We start from the raw sequence: 15,728 nt of genomic DNA on the forward strand, positions 1-15,728 counted from the left end.
GAGCATGCAGTTACAGTCTTTTACAAATTATCAAGAGATGAGCGCACATGGTCACATGCAGCTTCAGTACACAACTCAGGTCGTCCAATACAAATTAATAACCACAAATGTTACTTTCTGACGATTTAACACTCTTGCTTTGCTTAGTCACTCACAGCGCTGTTGTATCTTCTGTGTCTGTATTTGTTCTTTTTTTTTTACGACAAAGAAAGAAACCGTGGTGCTAATGTCAGACATAAAGATACAGCACATAGTCAAATGGTTGCCTGTCTGTTACATGTGCTGTCGAGCACTGTGGTTACTTAGATTCAGAAATGCTACATAACACTATACACTAGTGTCACGTTTGTTGATATGCATGGCATTCAAGGTTTATTTTATACGAATATGGCATGATTTGTTGCCTCCACAGCCATATTTGATTGAGTAGATCTCATAAAAGCATTTTTAAAGAGCTGAAAAGAGTGTAGTTTTTTATGTGTGATTGTTGAAGATGTTATTTTATGTGTAAAGCTATTTGCCAGACAGGTAGATATCTCTAGAGAATGAGTGTGAATGCCAGTGCTTTTGTTGGTTATGTATGCCTCAGACCCTTCCATTTCTCACAGGTCACTCTACTTTAAGCCACAATATGGAGTCGCGTCCTTGTGCGAGCTCCATCATCCATATCCTCAGGAGGGTCAACCCAGAATTGCTTCAATATGTTGCTTCATTTTGGTAGCTTTAGCAACGATGCAGTAAGCTACACAACTCTGAAGGCTTTGTGGTTTTCTCTGCAGAAGGAGATTCATCTGCAGCAAACAGCAGTAGGACGCAGGTGGGATAGTGTTTGACGGTGTGTGTGTGTGTGTGTGGGAATGCAGTGGAAGCCTCCTGCAGGTGCTATGTGACCAGTAGTGTAGCTCGGATAAAGCATGCTCGCCTGCCTTTAGTTTTCAACCACACCACAATAACCACAACGGCACGATCGCGTCGGGGGTTTCAGAAACCTTTTTCTCATTTTTGTAAGCTTAAAATATTTGTATTAATATCCTTTATACAATTAAAAATTAGCACTATCCTTTCTCAAAGAGTTGATTCATTTCTATTTATTTATTTTAGTTTTTTTTTTCTTCTTTTTTTCATCGCTTTTGTTTCAAGGCTTGATTCTGCTGTTTTTAGAGCAATCACTTCTTGCTTTTTTCTTTCCTCTGGTTATTGTGTATTGCCTCCCACATCCCCTTGTTTCCCCCCTGATGTTTAAGTTTGAGTAACACCTTGAACTGCCTGGTCAAAAGATTGGAAACAGGTCTTATTATTCCCAATGCAACAAATGTATTATTTATCTAGCAGACAGTTGTCATCATGTTTGTTCAAAAATTAACATGTGGATTGAATAAAGCCACGATTGTATACTCTTGCCCCATGCAAAGTTTGTCAAGAAACTTCCCCTGCTTTTTTTTTTTTTTTTTTTTCGGCCATTGCTAAATATGTAAGGTGCACTTGTAGTGTTGACGGACATTTTTATTTTAAATATTGTTTGACTTCTGAATGCCACGAAAAGAGGATAACTTGAATGAAAGTGTACCAGAATAAATATTGTCAACGTCAGGACGACCTGACGGCTCCATTTCCAATGTTTAAAACACGCTCCCCTTGCCTTTGGTGTTTCTTAATTAAAAACAAAATTCATGTGCTATTTTTAATCGTGTGAGTTTTTATTTTTTGTGGGTCTTACTGGCTGCGTTTGGCTCTGTGTGGACTGGTTTATTTAAATGCAGCATTGTTGCTTCTAATTGCTACATTGTTCCCACATAATCCATTGTACAGGTAACCGTCCCTGAGGAGAGGAACATTACACCGCCTATTAGTTATTTATGTTATTTTATGCAGATTAAAATCTGATCAAAAGAATATGCAGACAACAGTTTATGAAGTGTGACCTGTGTTGACTTGATGGGATTTTATTGTAATGTGACAAAATGGTTGATTCAAAAGATGATAATCAAAAAGCTTTAAACTATTGGTGTTTTTAAAAATGCTTATTTTAAATATTTCAATGATAAAAGAATGGCATTGTATTAATTTGCAATTCATTATCATTCAAATAAAATGCTAAATTATAGTTTTCTTAGTCTGTTCATTTGCTTGGACAGCTAAAAAAAAAAGCATAAATTAATAGATATGATTTGAATGTACTAAAATGTATTCAAACTCAACAGCTTTTATTTAATGGCATGAAGTCATGACATGAAACAAATATGGATGTCATGTCATCGCCCCATTTATTCATGTGTTTTATTGTCTTATTGCACCCAATTAAATAGCAGTACTAATTCTAGAGGAAGATTAGTTTCCTTTTGACGATTTTCTTTTTTTATTGCTTCAAAAATAAAAAATAAATGCACTCCACTTCTTTCAGTCTACACACAGTCTCATAGCTGAAAAAGAGTGTTTGTGATCTAACTGCAAACTTGAATGAAATATTTTTTTTTTAAAAACGAAACGCAATAAAAGCGTCATTTCCGGGAGGAATATTCCATCGGATTTCTCTTTGGTCTTTTAAAAGGACAAGCTGAAAACCCGACTGGGTGCAGTAGTTAGTTGTAACTCAAAATACGGGAAGTCAGTGAAGGGACACAGAGATCAACCGCGCGAGGAGGAAAGACGACAAGGTCACGCGCGTCTAACGTCTCCATGATTGGATTTATCGATACTTTGTCAACTTTGGTGGCCCTTTCAGGTAAGATGCGACAATAAGCATGAGTATGTGGTACCTGTATGTCCATCATTAAGAGTGAATATACATATTTGTAGAACAGAATATAAGCCAGCATCGCATGAGTGGACCGTTTGATTGTGACGCAGTTGCGGGCTCTCTGCAGCTTGTTCATGCGGGGAGCTTTTTAACTTTGTTGAGTGGACATTGACGGTGCAAAAGTCCTGAAACCACATCAATACATGCTAGAAGTATATACAATATAAGAAGCAATAATATAATGTAGACTCTCAGCAATTTAACCAAAGCAGGACCGTCATAAAATCCAGCAAACCATTGAAATGAGCTAACGCACCTGTCTGTTTTACCTCTTGTGATTTGGTGCTAGCAAAAGAAGCTCAGTATTGGTGTGAGATGATTTAAAAAAAAAGGTGTGTGACACATGGGATTGTAGTTTAACAGAAAAAGTGTGGTATTCACCTGTTACTTTACATCATGTGACTTGTATATTCGAGCTGGTGACGTCTTGCTGACATAAAGTAAAGTTACATTGGTGAAGCTAACAGAGCACCCATGGGTCCATTGTCTGGCCTCCAGCCAGTCATTCATTGGAGATTTAACAATTATACTTTCAACAAAGTCAAGAGCAAAACATGCAAGACCTATTTTGCCTTTAGTCCAAACCTGCAATGAGTCATGGGATGCACTTCAGAAATTAATACAGATTTAAATGCGTAGTTATCGTTAACCTAAAATCTTAATATAGATTTATTGGACCATTATTTTGTACCTTATTTTTATTGTTTATGTTCAGGTGTACATGTATCTCATGCTTAAACAATGTATGGTGTAATAGCATGCGTATATATAAAAATGCACCTTTTAATTTTCTTTATTTTACAGCTGTGAGCCAGAGACAATCATGATCCTGCTGTCTCCCTTCTCTAGTAGGTACTTCTTTCTAAAGTTCACCTCATTATTGAAATATTATTTACAGGGATGTCAGAGGTTAAAAAAAACAAACAATTCAAATAAAATGACAACTTTAAGTATATACTAAGATATCATATTACAGCCACATCTAATAGAATGTACAGGAATGCATGTTGAATTACTAGTGTGTAGAACAACCGCCTTCCCATCATGCATTGCAGTCAGTATAGGCAGCAAGCCAGGATCAGAGACCTTTATCCCCTTTTATTATTAGTGTCTTAAAGTGGATGAATGTATCGTAAGGTTGGTTTAAGTCCAATAAAATGGGAAGTGATGCTTCTTTTACATTACTTTTGAAGGAATATTTCGTTTAAAAAAACAAACACACTCATGCTACCATATCCTGCCATATGTATTCCCATTGGATCGTGTTACTTCTTTAATTGGTGAAGCATTAAAGATACTTTCAGAATCTTTACACATTTGTCTTTTTCCTTTAACTAAAGTTTGAATCAAACTGGAATCCTGAATTTAAACGCCTTCATTTAAAGGTCAGCTGGTCGCCTGATGATAGTGATGATAGGCTGTAGGGCAGAGGTTGTTGACATAACACACACAACCACTAACTGTTGTTGTGTGGTTTAAGGTCTCTTCCAGTGTACCAACAAGTTATTTCTGAGTGACGCCACGGGACTCAGGATCAAGGAGTTTGCACGTAAAAATGCAGCCAATGCTCTGTCCATCGGGAACATGTTCATGGGCATGGCCTCCATCCTCAGCAGCCTGAACGGGTGAGTTTACATTGTTGGATTGTTTTATCTGAAACAAGTCAGGCTCAATCGCAGGATGACCAAACTCTCTGGCTCAGTCTAAACTCTTAAATAAGATAAGGTAAAATAATCCTTTATTAGTCCCTAAGTGGGGAAATTACAGGATTACAGCAGCACTGCTCACAAGTAAATAATAATAAGATACAAAAATAATCAAGTAATGTAAATAAATGGTAAAACTGTAATAAAACAGATTACAAATTAGCAGTAAAGAATATTAATATACAGATGGAATAAAAAAATATACAGAAGGAATAAAATATTTGTATAAAAGTACTTAAACATACTTAAATGTCGTGGATACTGCACCAGTATAAAAATACTTGAACATACATTTGAACGTATTGCACAAGGACATGAATCAAAGTGTAAAGATGAAACAAATGTTTGTTCAAATTAAGGATTTGGTTGATGTTTTTAAAACCACATTTGTGTTATCACGGTGGCGTAAACTTATGAAGCGAAATATAAAACACATTTTACAATATATATTTACAAAAAAACAAAGTGTCACAAAACTTTGTTTTAAAAAATGCCAAAATATATAATATACAAAGTGTATTTAAGAAGTTAGAACTTCAGAAAACTTTTCTTTTTCCTTTATACTTTAGCCCCTCGTTTGCCACAGTGATGACCAAAATGGGACTGAACCCCTGATTGTCAAAAGTTTGTTTTTCTGCAGGCACCATCACGCTGCGTGTTGGCTGGTTTTGATTGGCTACCTTCTGGATTTGGCAGATGGAGCGGTTGCCCGACAACTTGGCGCCTGCTCCGTATCGGGTAAGTGGAGTGTTGTTGTTGCCAGGCGCCGTTACCCAAGATACATCTTGACTCAGGTGTTGGCAGCGCTCGCTGCACAGTCCTTTTGTCTGGATTTTGCGATCCGGCCGCTCAAAGTCGTGAACAACAAGAACCAGCAGAAGAAAACACTGCCACTGAATACTCTGGATAGTCTTACAAAGCATCCAATAGAAGAGTCATACATATTTAATCACATGACATTTGAGCTTAGTCCAATATTACCATATTTCTAACTCCACAAATTATAACATTTTCAGGTTTTAATTAAGAGTGAATGGCATGACATTACACACAAAATACACAGAACATACAATGTGGCTTATTTTCAAAAGATCACAAATGGCACCAAAAAAAAAGCACAAATAGCCGTTTTTAAAAGCTTCTAGTGTATAAGGTCACATTTTCTCCAAAGTAAAAATGGCTCCCACATCATCACAATACATTGTTGGCTTTGCATTTCAGGGTTTTTAATGTTTCTCTGCATGACTTTGCAGGTGGATGTTGTTGTCTCCCCCTCACATATTTTGTCAAACAAACAATCACTTTCTGATTAAGCAGCCAAATTCCAGAGGATCACACTCCAATTGTCCATTTCATCCCGTTGCTTTGGCTTCTGTGCATATCTGAAATTGCTAAAATTGTTGACCCTGGACGGGTCTGAGAAGCCCGAATCACCTCATCCTCATTCGTTGAAAACATGCTCTGTGCTGTTAGCTTTACAGAGCCACATTTGATATTTTCTTTTTCTCATGTCCAGGTGGGAAGCTTGATGACTTTGCTGACTTCACCACCTTCGGCATTGCCACTGCATTGCTCCTACGGACGCCCGACCTGCTGGACAACTTCCTGTGCGTGGGTTACGTCCTGGTTGTGTTGCTCCGGCTGTGTTTCTATTCAAGCGGTAAGCTCCAAAATGTATAGTCACTGTATGCTGTTTTATTATTGAACTGACCTACTGAAGGTGTGTTTGGTCCCTTTAGGGATCCCCTTCATGTTTCGGGGCCTCCCCTCCACCTACGCCTCGACCTTCCTGGCCAGCGCCTCTCTGCTGTCGGGGGGAAACCCGGCAATGAGGCGGGTGGTCGCGGTGGCCATGATCCTCTTTATGATCAGCCAGAGCTTCTACCCCCATGACAGAGTACTGGAGACCCAGACCTGGAAGAAAGCAGTCTACGCTGGAGGTAAAGCCAATAAACAATAAATCCAGTATGATTCACGTGTCTCATGGACAAGCACTCATAGTGATGATTGTGTATGCCTGAGTATAATTCATATTAGAAATGCTGCATCGTATCAGGTACAACATTGAGGACGCGGTAGCGGCATCTAGCTATTTTTCTGCCATCACATGCTGCTCTTTAACATCTCACTCCACTTCTATTTTTTGTGTGTTATTTTCCAGGAGTTGTCATGGTGTTCTGCTCATCCTTCCCCCCTGCATGTGTGTACTATCTGCTGTGGTCGGTCTCCTACATTTTGTTCCCAACGTCCCTTTGGAGCAGCAAAGTGTAAAATGGGATGCTGGCTTTGTCCAAAACCTCCCATGTAGGTGAGCGTCTATGGCCCATGTGGGTGAACGGAGGCGTTCCAGACTGCTGCTGCTCGCTACCGCCACGGAGGATCCAAGCTGAAACACGCTCATGCTCCACAGGCCAACACTCGCTCTATTCGACCTTTATTCTGATGCAACACCTGTAAAACGGAGATTCAAGAGAGTCGGAGTGAGGGATGAGAAGTGCATTTTAGTGTTACTAAAGTGAGGATGAGCCTTCACGCTGTCGTCTGTGCTGCGTTTGCAGATGTCTGATGGTTTGTTCCACAAATGTTCCTCTCCTGTGTAATCTCTCACTTCAAAATGAATCCAGTCTTTTATCAATGTTGTGAACATGCAGCACATAATTAATTTTGATATAGTGTCAAAAAAGTATGTCAAACTAAATAATTACACCTTTTTAATAGATTTTTGGTTATTAAAATATTGAATTTTACCAATTTTGTTTTAACGTTTTCAATGTTTTGTATCACGTTTGAGGTCACAGTGTTTAGCTCAGGATGTGAGTTTCTTCGTAATCTACTTTTTCCATGTTTGTCAGGGTCTAAAACAGCATTGTAAGGTAATGGTGCAGTTATTCTTAATATTAGATTCACTCTTAAAGTGCAATAACACACGGGCTATAGTTGACAGTTCTGCCGACATCTTTAAAGGTGTCGTAACATTGCAAACTCAAAACTCATCTTTTATCTTGTAATCTGAGATGCCAAAATAAATATTAACTTTATTTATATAACACCTTTTTTAAAAACAAAGTGCTCACCAGAGAAGCAAAGCATAGTATGACATCACCCTCCACTTTAGTTCAGTTTTAATTATTTTTTTAAACCCTTTTTATAAGCGATATCTGAACCTGGAAGATGAACGTTTTGTTTTAAAACTGTGGGAGACTGAAGGAAAACTAAAGCAGAATTTCCTAAATAAAAAAATACAACAGAAGGCCATGTTTTCTGGTTTGATATAGATTTGATATAAACTCATTGTTGTTCTTGACGTAAACCATAAAGTTCGTAAAGGTCACCTTGAAAATACAGCTTGGAAAATCTTCCACTTTTAATAACAAAGTAGAAAAAGTCAAGGTTCTGAGGAAAGTTTGAATTTGGGATTTTGAGCAAGACAAAATAAAATAAATTGTATAGTCAGAGAAGTGCCGACACAGAACCGCCACTAGATGTCAGAGTTTCACTCTTTGCAAGGTTCGGTTTTATTTTTTAAAAACCTAATTAAGAATATATATATATATAAATATATATATATATTATATATATATATATTATATATATTATATAATATATATATTATATATATATATATATATATATTATATAATATATATATATAATATATATATATTATATAATATATATATTATATATATATATATATATTATATAATATATATATTATATATATATATATATATATTATATATATATATATATATTGAGAAAAATGACGCATCAATAAAAAAAACTTTGATAAAATGTCAGTGGAAGTTGTGTTTTCAATTTTGGAGGGGAGGGGGGCACACTCCTAGCTGCAATAATAAGATAATATAAGATATTTCTTTATTAATCCTGCACATAGTGATCCTTCTCTGACTCGTAGTGGCACTCCTTTGATATTAACTGTGTTTTTAATAAAGAAATGAATTAATGTGCTATTTTTAATCTTGTGTTTGGCTCCATGTTGACTGGTTTCATACAGCATTTCTGCTTCTAATCACTTCATTGTTCCCCAATAATCCCTCGTACAGGCAGCCGTCCCCGAGGAGAGGAAAAATACACCGCCCATTAAAAGAGTTGAGATCCAATGATCCCGAGTAGAAGTTACACCCGAATCAGGTTTCTAACATGAACCGGTCCCACGGCCACACTCAAGTTATGTATGAGGATGTTACTTCAGTGAGTCCTGGCGTACATTTTCTATCCTAAACTGTATTTGACAGAAGGCCTCACAGATCAGACATCCTTCAAAACCTGTATTTCTTTTTGGAAAAACGGATTTCTTTAATCTATCATTTCGCCAAGGTTGTCACAACTCTTCATCTATCTGCCCGCCTGTTTTTCTTAATAAACCTGAACTTTTATCTTAACCTGCCTCTCTTTGAGTCGTGCTTCTGCCTTCAAGCTTCAGCCTATCGGTGGCATTTTAGGAAGCGTGTTCATGACGCACTGAACCACGATTACCTCACTGACCTCCTTTATTGAACATCTTAATTACATATACTGTAAAGTGTCTGGGACGGACGCAGTATCCTTGTTCCAACAGTGATCCTCAAATGTATTCAAAGTGGAAATGAGATCCCATCAGAATGCTGCCAACATGATTGAAAATAAGCACAATTCAAACGTTATACTGACGCAGCACTTACACCATTCTTTCTTCTTTAAGACAATCTGTGAGAGAGCCTAATAATATCACATCTCCGTCACAGTTAAAGCCACGTTGTCGTGTCCTGTCAGAAATCCATCACTCTCTTGTCTCCGGGGGTTTTGTGTAACAGGATCATGCAGACAGCAGTTATTCTGCACTAATCCCGGTTACTTCTACTGTTCGTTCAGTGACATTTAGCCGCTCGCCCTCCGGCCCTTTCCAGCTTCACTGACACCTTCATTGTTATCTTCAGTAACTCAATAGTCAAATTCAACTGGTGAGCTCTCATCCCCACAATGCAACACACCCTCTGTCCTTCTCAAATGATTGACAGCGACGCTAGGGACTGGCATAAGTGAGTGTGTGTGTGTGTGTGTGTGTGTGGTAGTGTGTGTGGGGTTTAAAGTACAGTGTATGTTTATTGATAACGTCTCCACTAACATGCTAAGTTACAAACAGATTTTTTCTCATGTTTATAATGAGATATTACTCTGATTAATATAATAATTATATTTTGAAGTTCATTGTAACTAATGTTAATTCACAATATTATTATTAACAGTGATATTATTGTCGTAAATATATATTAAGGATTAGAATAAGAAGTAGAAGACTATAGTGTGACACTGTGGACTGTGAGATTATCTTGGCGATATGTTTCGAACCCAAGAGAGAAACAGTAATATTCCTTAATTATCTGTTGAAGTGAATAAAGATGGATAATATGTATAATTCACTGTCAAAAGTCAGTATCTAAACAGTGCTTATGGTGGAGGGAAACTCCTTCAATCATAATGGAAATAGCGCCGCTTGTTTTTCTGATTCTCATGTTTTTGCAAATCCTCAGAGATGTGGGAGAAGAAGAGGATCGAGGAGGAAACCTGAACCTCCTGAGAGGAGGTGTTGATGCTCGCTGCTCCATTACAGGAGCGCCCCTCATGGGCGGGGCAGGGATACTTAAACATGGTACAGATGATACACCCGTGTTACACACACCTGCACCTTCTCAGAACAGACGACTCTAAACACGAGATCATGATTGAGAAGGACATTTCATGCATGCTTTGTTGTTTTTACCCTCTTTGAGATCACCGGATATAGAACATCATGCTGGTCTTACAGGTATTTTGATATTGTGCATTATATATTTCATCACGGTTCATACTCGTGATTTTCTTTCTTTCCTTCCCCTCGTTATTTCAGAGCTTTGCAGTTTGGTGTCTTCTCGCATCAGGTAATAAAATACATGTTATTCATTATTTTAAACACAATTAATGATCAGAAACAGAACGTTAAAACTATTCAAAGACTTATTCTCCCTCCAGATCTTCAATTCTTTGCCACAACATTGGAAAGTAAGCCCTCTGTTATTTGTTTTATATCTGAATCCATCAAGAAATGAAGCACCATTGCACAGCAGATTCTGGATCTTCTAACGTTCCTCCTCCGCAGCCTGTAAGACCGCCTGGTTCGACGAGCGCAATGTTTCCAGCAACGGAGACTCTGAGCTTCTGATGGACTTGAGGAGGAAGCACCGGACGAAGATCTGCTCCGATCCCGTGGACATGGAGGCCCGAACGGCTTCTGGAGTGAAGTCACAGCACACCGGGAACACCTTCCGCACGTAAAGACTTTACTTTTACTGTTTACACATCGAAAAGGTTTGATTCATAATGATGGACAAAGTCTGAAGGCAAGAACTTAAGTCCAAACTTCATTCTACTATTTTGAATTTAAATAGAAAAACATTTTTTTCTACCACTTGGATGTTCCTAATGCTCCATCTGAGTCATTGTACTGTATTATGTTAATAAAGTTATCTGCTGCTGTGGTTTGAACGCATCAACATGCAAAGGATGAATATGTATGTTACAATTATTATGAAATACTCTAAGATAACATAAATTTAGCGTATATTTGTAGCAATTCATATCATTTGATAGCTTACAAGCAGAGCTGTGTGGTCAAATAAATGCAAATGGAAATATACTATAGTCTCAGACTTTTCAACACTACTGCACATATTGTTTTTAACCAAGTGTAACATTGGGAAGGGATGGTTGTGTTTTGCAGCTACAGCGCATCAGAGGGCCTTTTATGCCTCAACTCAGACCAGAAAGTGAAACAGTGCTACGATTACAAGGTCATGTTCACCTGCACGGGACAGTTCTGCTCAGGTACGTGGTTAAGTTTGGTTTGTCCGTTCTGGGCTACTGTAGAAACCAACTCTGTGAAGTGGACCTGCTTTCTAGATTTGAAGGGTTTGAAGGGCTCTCTTTAAAGAAAACACAGCGATTCTTTATATATTCTTTATAAGCACACTGGCCCTTTAAATTCAAGGGAAAACCTTCAGGGTTAAGTTCTAAAATGTGGGTTTCTTTGTTTCCTCGTTATTCGCAGAGTGTAGGACGCGCTGGTTTGATCATGACGACCCAAAAGGAAACGGAGACTTCGAGGTCCTCAGTGACCTCCGGAGCATTTACCCGGGAGAAATCTGCCCTCAGCCAATAGCCATCGAGGTCCAAACCATCCTTGGGGAACCTGCCTCCTCCACCTCCAATACTTTTTTAAAGTAGGATTAACAACACGAACTAGAACTGTTGAAGAGGAGAGACGCCCTGCGCTCACCCATCCTCCTTTCCTCTGTGTTGCAGTTATGATGCCACCTACGGGTTTGCCTGTGCAAATGCAGAGCAGTGGAGCAACAGCTGTGAAGATTACAAAGTCAGATTCACGTGTCCGAATGAGTTCTGCCAAGGTAGGTGTCTTCTTTGGCTTTAACCCTTTATAGGTCACTCATTGAAATACTTTGAAATTCAAAAATTTCAACCCTAGAGCGCTATTGGAGGACATAATAATACTCCTTTACTGTTGTGACATTTAAAATATATATATATTTTTAGGTAGAAAATGAACATCCACCAAATTAACATATATGGTTCCTTGCCTGTTTAGTGATCCTTTATTAGTCCCACAGTGGGGAAATTACAGGATTATAGCAGCAATTGCACACAATACACACTTGATGTTCTCGTCATGGGTGGTCAGGGTCTGCTACATCGTCATCTTCATCATCATCACTGATGGCAGGCTGGCAACAGTCTTCAAGTACGAGATGGGACATGATAGTTACCCCAAAAGTGAAATTTTAGATTACCTTTCAACTCTGCCGGTGTTTCGGGATTAAAATCAAGCCAGAATATCCTGAGATCGTCAAAAAGCTCTTAAAACACCGGCTTCCATTTCCAACAGTAACATCAAATAACTTTCCTTACCTCAGAATTAAATACAAATATGTGGTGAGAATATTTTTCCATCGCCTGCTCTCTCAAGAATAAGAAAAAAAATCTTCTTTATAGCATTCATAATGCCAAACAAAACACACTTTTGTTTTTGCTTTGGTCAAGTCTGAATGTGTTCTTTCCGCTCAGTGTCAGAGCAGTGCCGAACACAGTGGCTGAACAGTGACGACCCGTCACAGGAGGGGGATGTGGAGTCCATCCATCAGCTGCTGAAAACTTTCCCTGGTCAAGTCTGTAGGAACCCACTCAGCATTGAGGCCAAGTCAACAAGTGGAATATCAGCTGAACACACTGGGGACGCCGACCTCTCGTGAGCACATTTGTATTCAATCATGCAGCTTTTATTTCGGGCCTTATCCGTCTTTTATAATGAGTATTTGTTATCTTGTTTGTATTCATATTGCAGCTACGATGTTAAGTTTGGATTTGCATGCATCAATGGAAAACAGAGCAGTAAACAATGTGAGGATTATCAGGTGAAACTGACCTGTCCCTCAAGGTTCTGTCAGGGTAAGTTCTCATGTTGATTTATGACTTTATCCTGTAAAGTTATTCTAAGGAAGCCCGTTCCCGCAACACACCAAAAAAAATTTGCACCACAAAAAAAATAATAATAATAATTAGGACCACAAAAAAAAAATTACGACGAAAAAAAAACATTTTTTTGGTCCTAATTTTTTTTGTGTGTGGCAGGAATGGGCTCCCATAATATTCAGTTTAGAAAAACATAAAATAAAAAAACTATGTTACAGCAAGGTCTTAATATACTATGAGCCTTATTGTTGTATCTATATTGATGAAAAATAAACATCACAACCTGTATAACCAATTTTAAATCTCAGAATATGCCTTTATCTGTTCAATGTTTTTCAGGCTGCAGGACACGCTGGTTCAACATGGACAACCCCTCGCAGCGAGGCGACTACGAGACCCTCCTGCAGCTGCAGATGTTGTATCCCAGTGAGGTCTGCTCCAGGCCTGTGGCCATCGAGGCCTCGACAGTGTCCGGTGTCCCTGCACACAAGACCGGAGACGTCTTTCAGATGTGAGTTGTAGTTCAGACACCGACACTGTACTTGATTGTTGATGGAGAAACTCAAACTTTACGTGAATATGATGACACATGTGCCAAAAGCGATGATGCATGGATTCAAGCCTGTGCCGCTATATTGTTATGATATTGCTATACATGTTCCACTGTTAAAGGAATAGTCAGACTTCAAGGTAGAGACACTATTTCACTTGCTTGTTGACAATTAGGTGGAAATATTGATGCCACCTTTATGTCTGGATGGTAAATATGATAAACACTGGTAGCTTTTGCTTAAAAAACAAGTCTGTGCTGATCCTGGAACTGGTACCATTTTTAGATAAAAGCGCATTTAAAGTTTTTGGACCCTCATCTAAATAACTTTTAACCATGGATCATTTTAAAAACAGGATCACTTTATATATATATATATATATATATATATATATATATATATATATATATATATATATATATATATATATATATATATATATATATATATATATATATATATATATATACATACATATACATATATATATATATATATATATATATGTATATATATATATATATATATATATATATATATATATATATATACTACTAATAAGTAAGCTTTAGAGGTAGCTTTTGTTTACCGTACACACATGGAAGTGTTGATCTACTATTCACCTTTTAATGGGTACTGCAGTGATTTTACAATTGTTAAAAAAAAAGAAGTTTTACATTTTTTCATACTGTATGTTTTACAGATATGATGCTAGTCTTGGCTTCGCTTGTGTGAATGCTGAGCAGCCGGCTGGAAAACACTGTCAAGACTACAAGGTCCGCCTCACATGCCCGCTATCGTTCTGCTCAGTGTAGCCTCACATATGTAATGATTGATACGCCAATACATCACGTCATCAACCTATATCATATTCAATATGTGTTGCTGTATAGTGCATTGTGTCCATTGTTATAATTAATCAAAGGTTAGCATATTAGTATTCAAATGTTTTTCTTTGGTTATGGTTTACTAATATCCCTGATGACTGTGACTTTGTGTAAATATGTAATAACTCAGTGGGTGTAATACTAATTGTGGTGATGCATTATATGCAATATAAAATATTACAATATATAAAATAACCGTGAGCTCTGTTTTAAAAGAAACATTGACTGTTGTTATTTGAGCTCCAAGGAAATAAAAAAAAATGCAAAGTGTTTTTTGTTGTTGTAATTATTGTTTTGTGTACGTTCCATAAAGACAGGATGCAGAGTTTTATTTCAGATCTTTTTGGCGATCTCAGAATATTCTGCCGTGATTTCAATCCAGAACAAACGAAACGTCATTTTAAATTTCACTTTTGGGATTTGGGTCAAGAGGCTTTGACGCACAGACGACTGTATCCGGTAAATTCTTTCAAAATAAAACGGCCTTGATTTTTTTTTTTTTTTCCGACATTTTTTTCATTCATTCTTTCTGTGCCGCTTGGTACCAAAGGACCCAGGGACCGGTGAGATGGGCACCGCTGGGTTAAAGGATTAAGCGTGGAGTATGGTCAAGGAGGGGATAATCTGCTTCTAATAATCAATACATTTGCTACTCATTTAACAGCTAATACATTAACTCGTATGTAAAGGGTTGTTTGATCCCCAGAACTGTGACTTGCAGGTCAAACACAGTTTGACACAGACTAGTGAAGGGACATCCCAACTGCAATTTTTTCCAAGTTAAGACACTTTTTTTTTAGGCAACAACAACTTGGACTCTGCCCTGAGACTTGCACCACTCATGTGTGCAATGGTGTATGTGTTCATACCTCCTCATATGACGCAGTAAGAACAGTAACAGCAGGACAATAACTAATCACACTCATTTGTGCTTACTGAATTATTTTAGAACAGTTTATTGTTGGTGCACAAGTGCAGTGTAAGTAGTTAAGTATTCATGAATATGCAAAATAGCTTAAATATCAACTTCTTCAAAACGTAAAAAAAGTGAAATATTGTAGGCTAAATAGATTTCATAAATATTAGTTTAGTTTATAGTTTAGTATTGTAGTTTTTTCCCATCAAAAATGAAAAACGTACAATAATAAACATGTACTCCACTTCTCAGTCTACACACTATAATATCTGAATTACTATTTATAGATTTTTTTTCAAGATTAAACCACAAAAAAAACTAGATGACCTACATTTATCGGCTCAAATG

General features: G+C 37.5%; 1 protein-coding gene across 2 annotated transcripts; it reads left to right on the forward strand.

Moving 5' to 3' along the window:
• The first annotated feature begins 2,522 nt into the window (after positions 1-2,522).
• On the forward strand, positions 2,523-7,753 carry LOC137799932 (transmembrane protein 269-like). Of its 2 annotated transcripts, none has more exons than XM_068596824.1 (7): positions 2,523-2,722; positions 3,602-3,649; positions 4,278-4,422; positions 5,144-5,241; positions 6,020-6,163; positions 6,243-6,443; positions 6,665-7,753. In XM_068596824.1, the coding sequence occupies exons 3-7, from the start codon at positions 4,382-4,384 to the stop codon at positions 6,772-6,774; spliced, it is 594 nt and encodes a 197-aa protein (XP_068452925.1). In that variant the 5' UTR covers positions 2,523-2,722; positions 3,602-3,649; positions 4,278-4,381; the 3' UTR covers positions 6,775-7,753. The 2 variants fall into 2 exon arrangements, with proteins under 2 accessions (XP_068452925.1, XP_068452924.1); XM_068596823.1 differs by having other exon boundaries at positions 3,602-3,645.
• Positions 7,754-15,728: the final 7,975 nt, after the last annotated feature.

Source organism: Clinocottus analis, unplaced genomic scaffold (assembly GCF_023055335.1).
Source record: "Clinocottus analis isolate CAN_PGR_092001 unplaced genomic scaffold, fCliAna1.0.p SCAF_4, whole genome shotgun sequence".
Classification (NCBI taxonomy): domain Eukaryota; kingdom Metazoa; phylum Chordata; class Actinopteri; order Perciformes; family Cottidae; genus Clinocottus; species Clinocottus analis.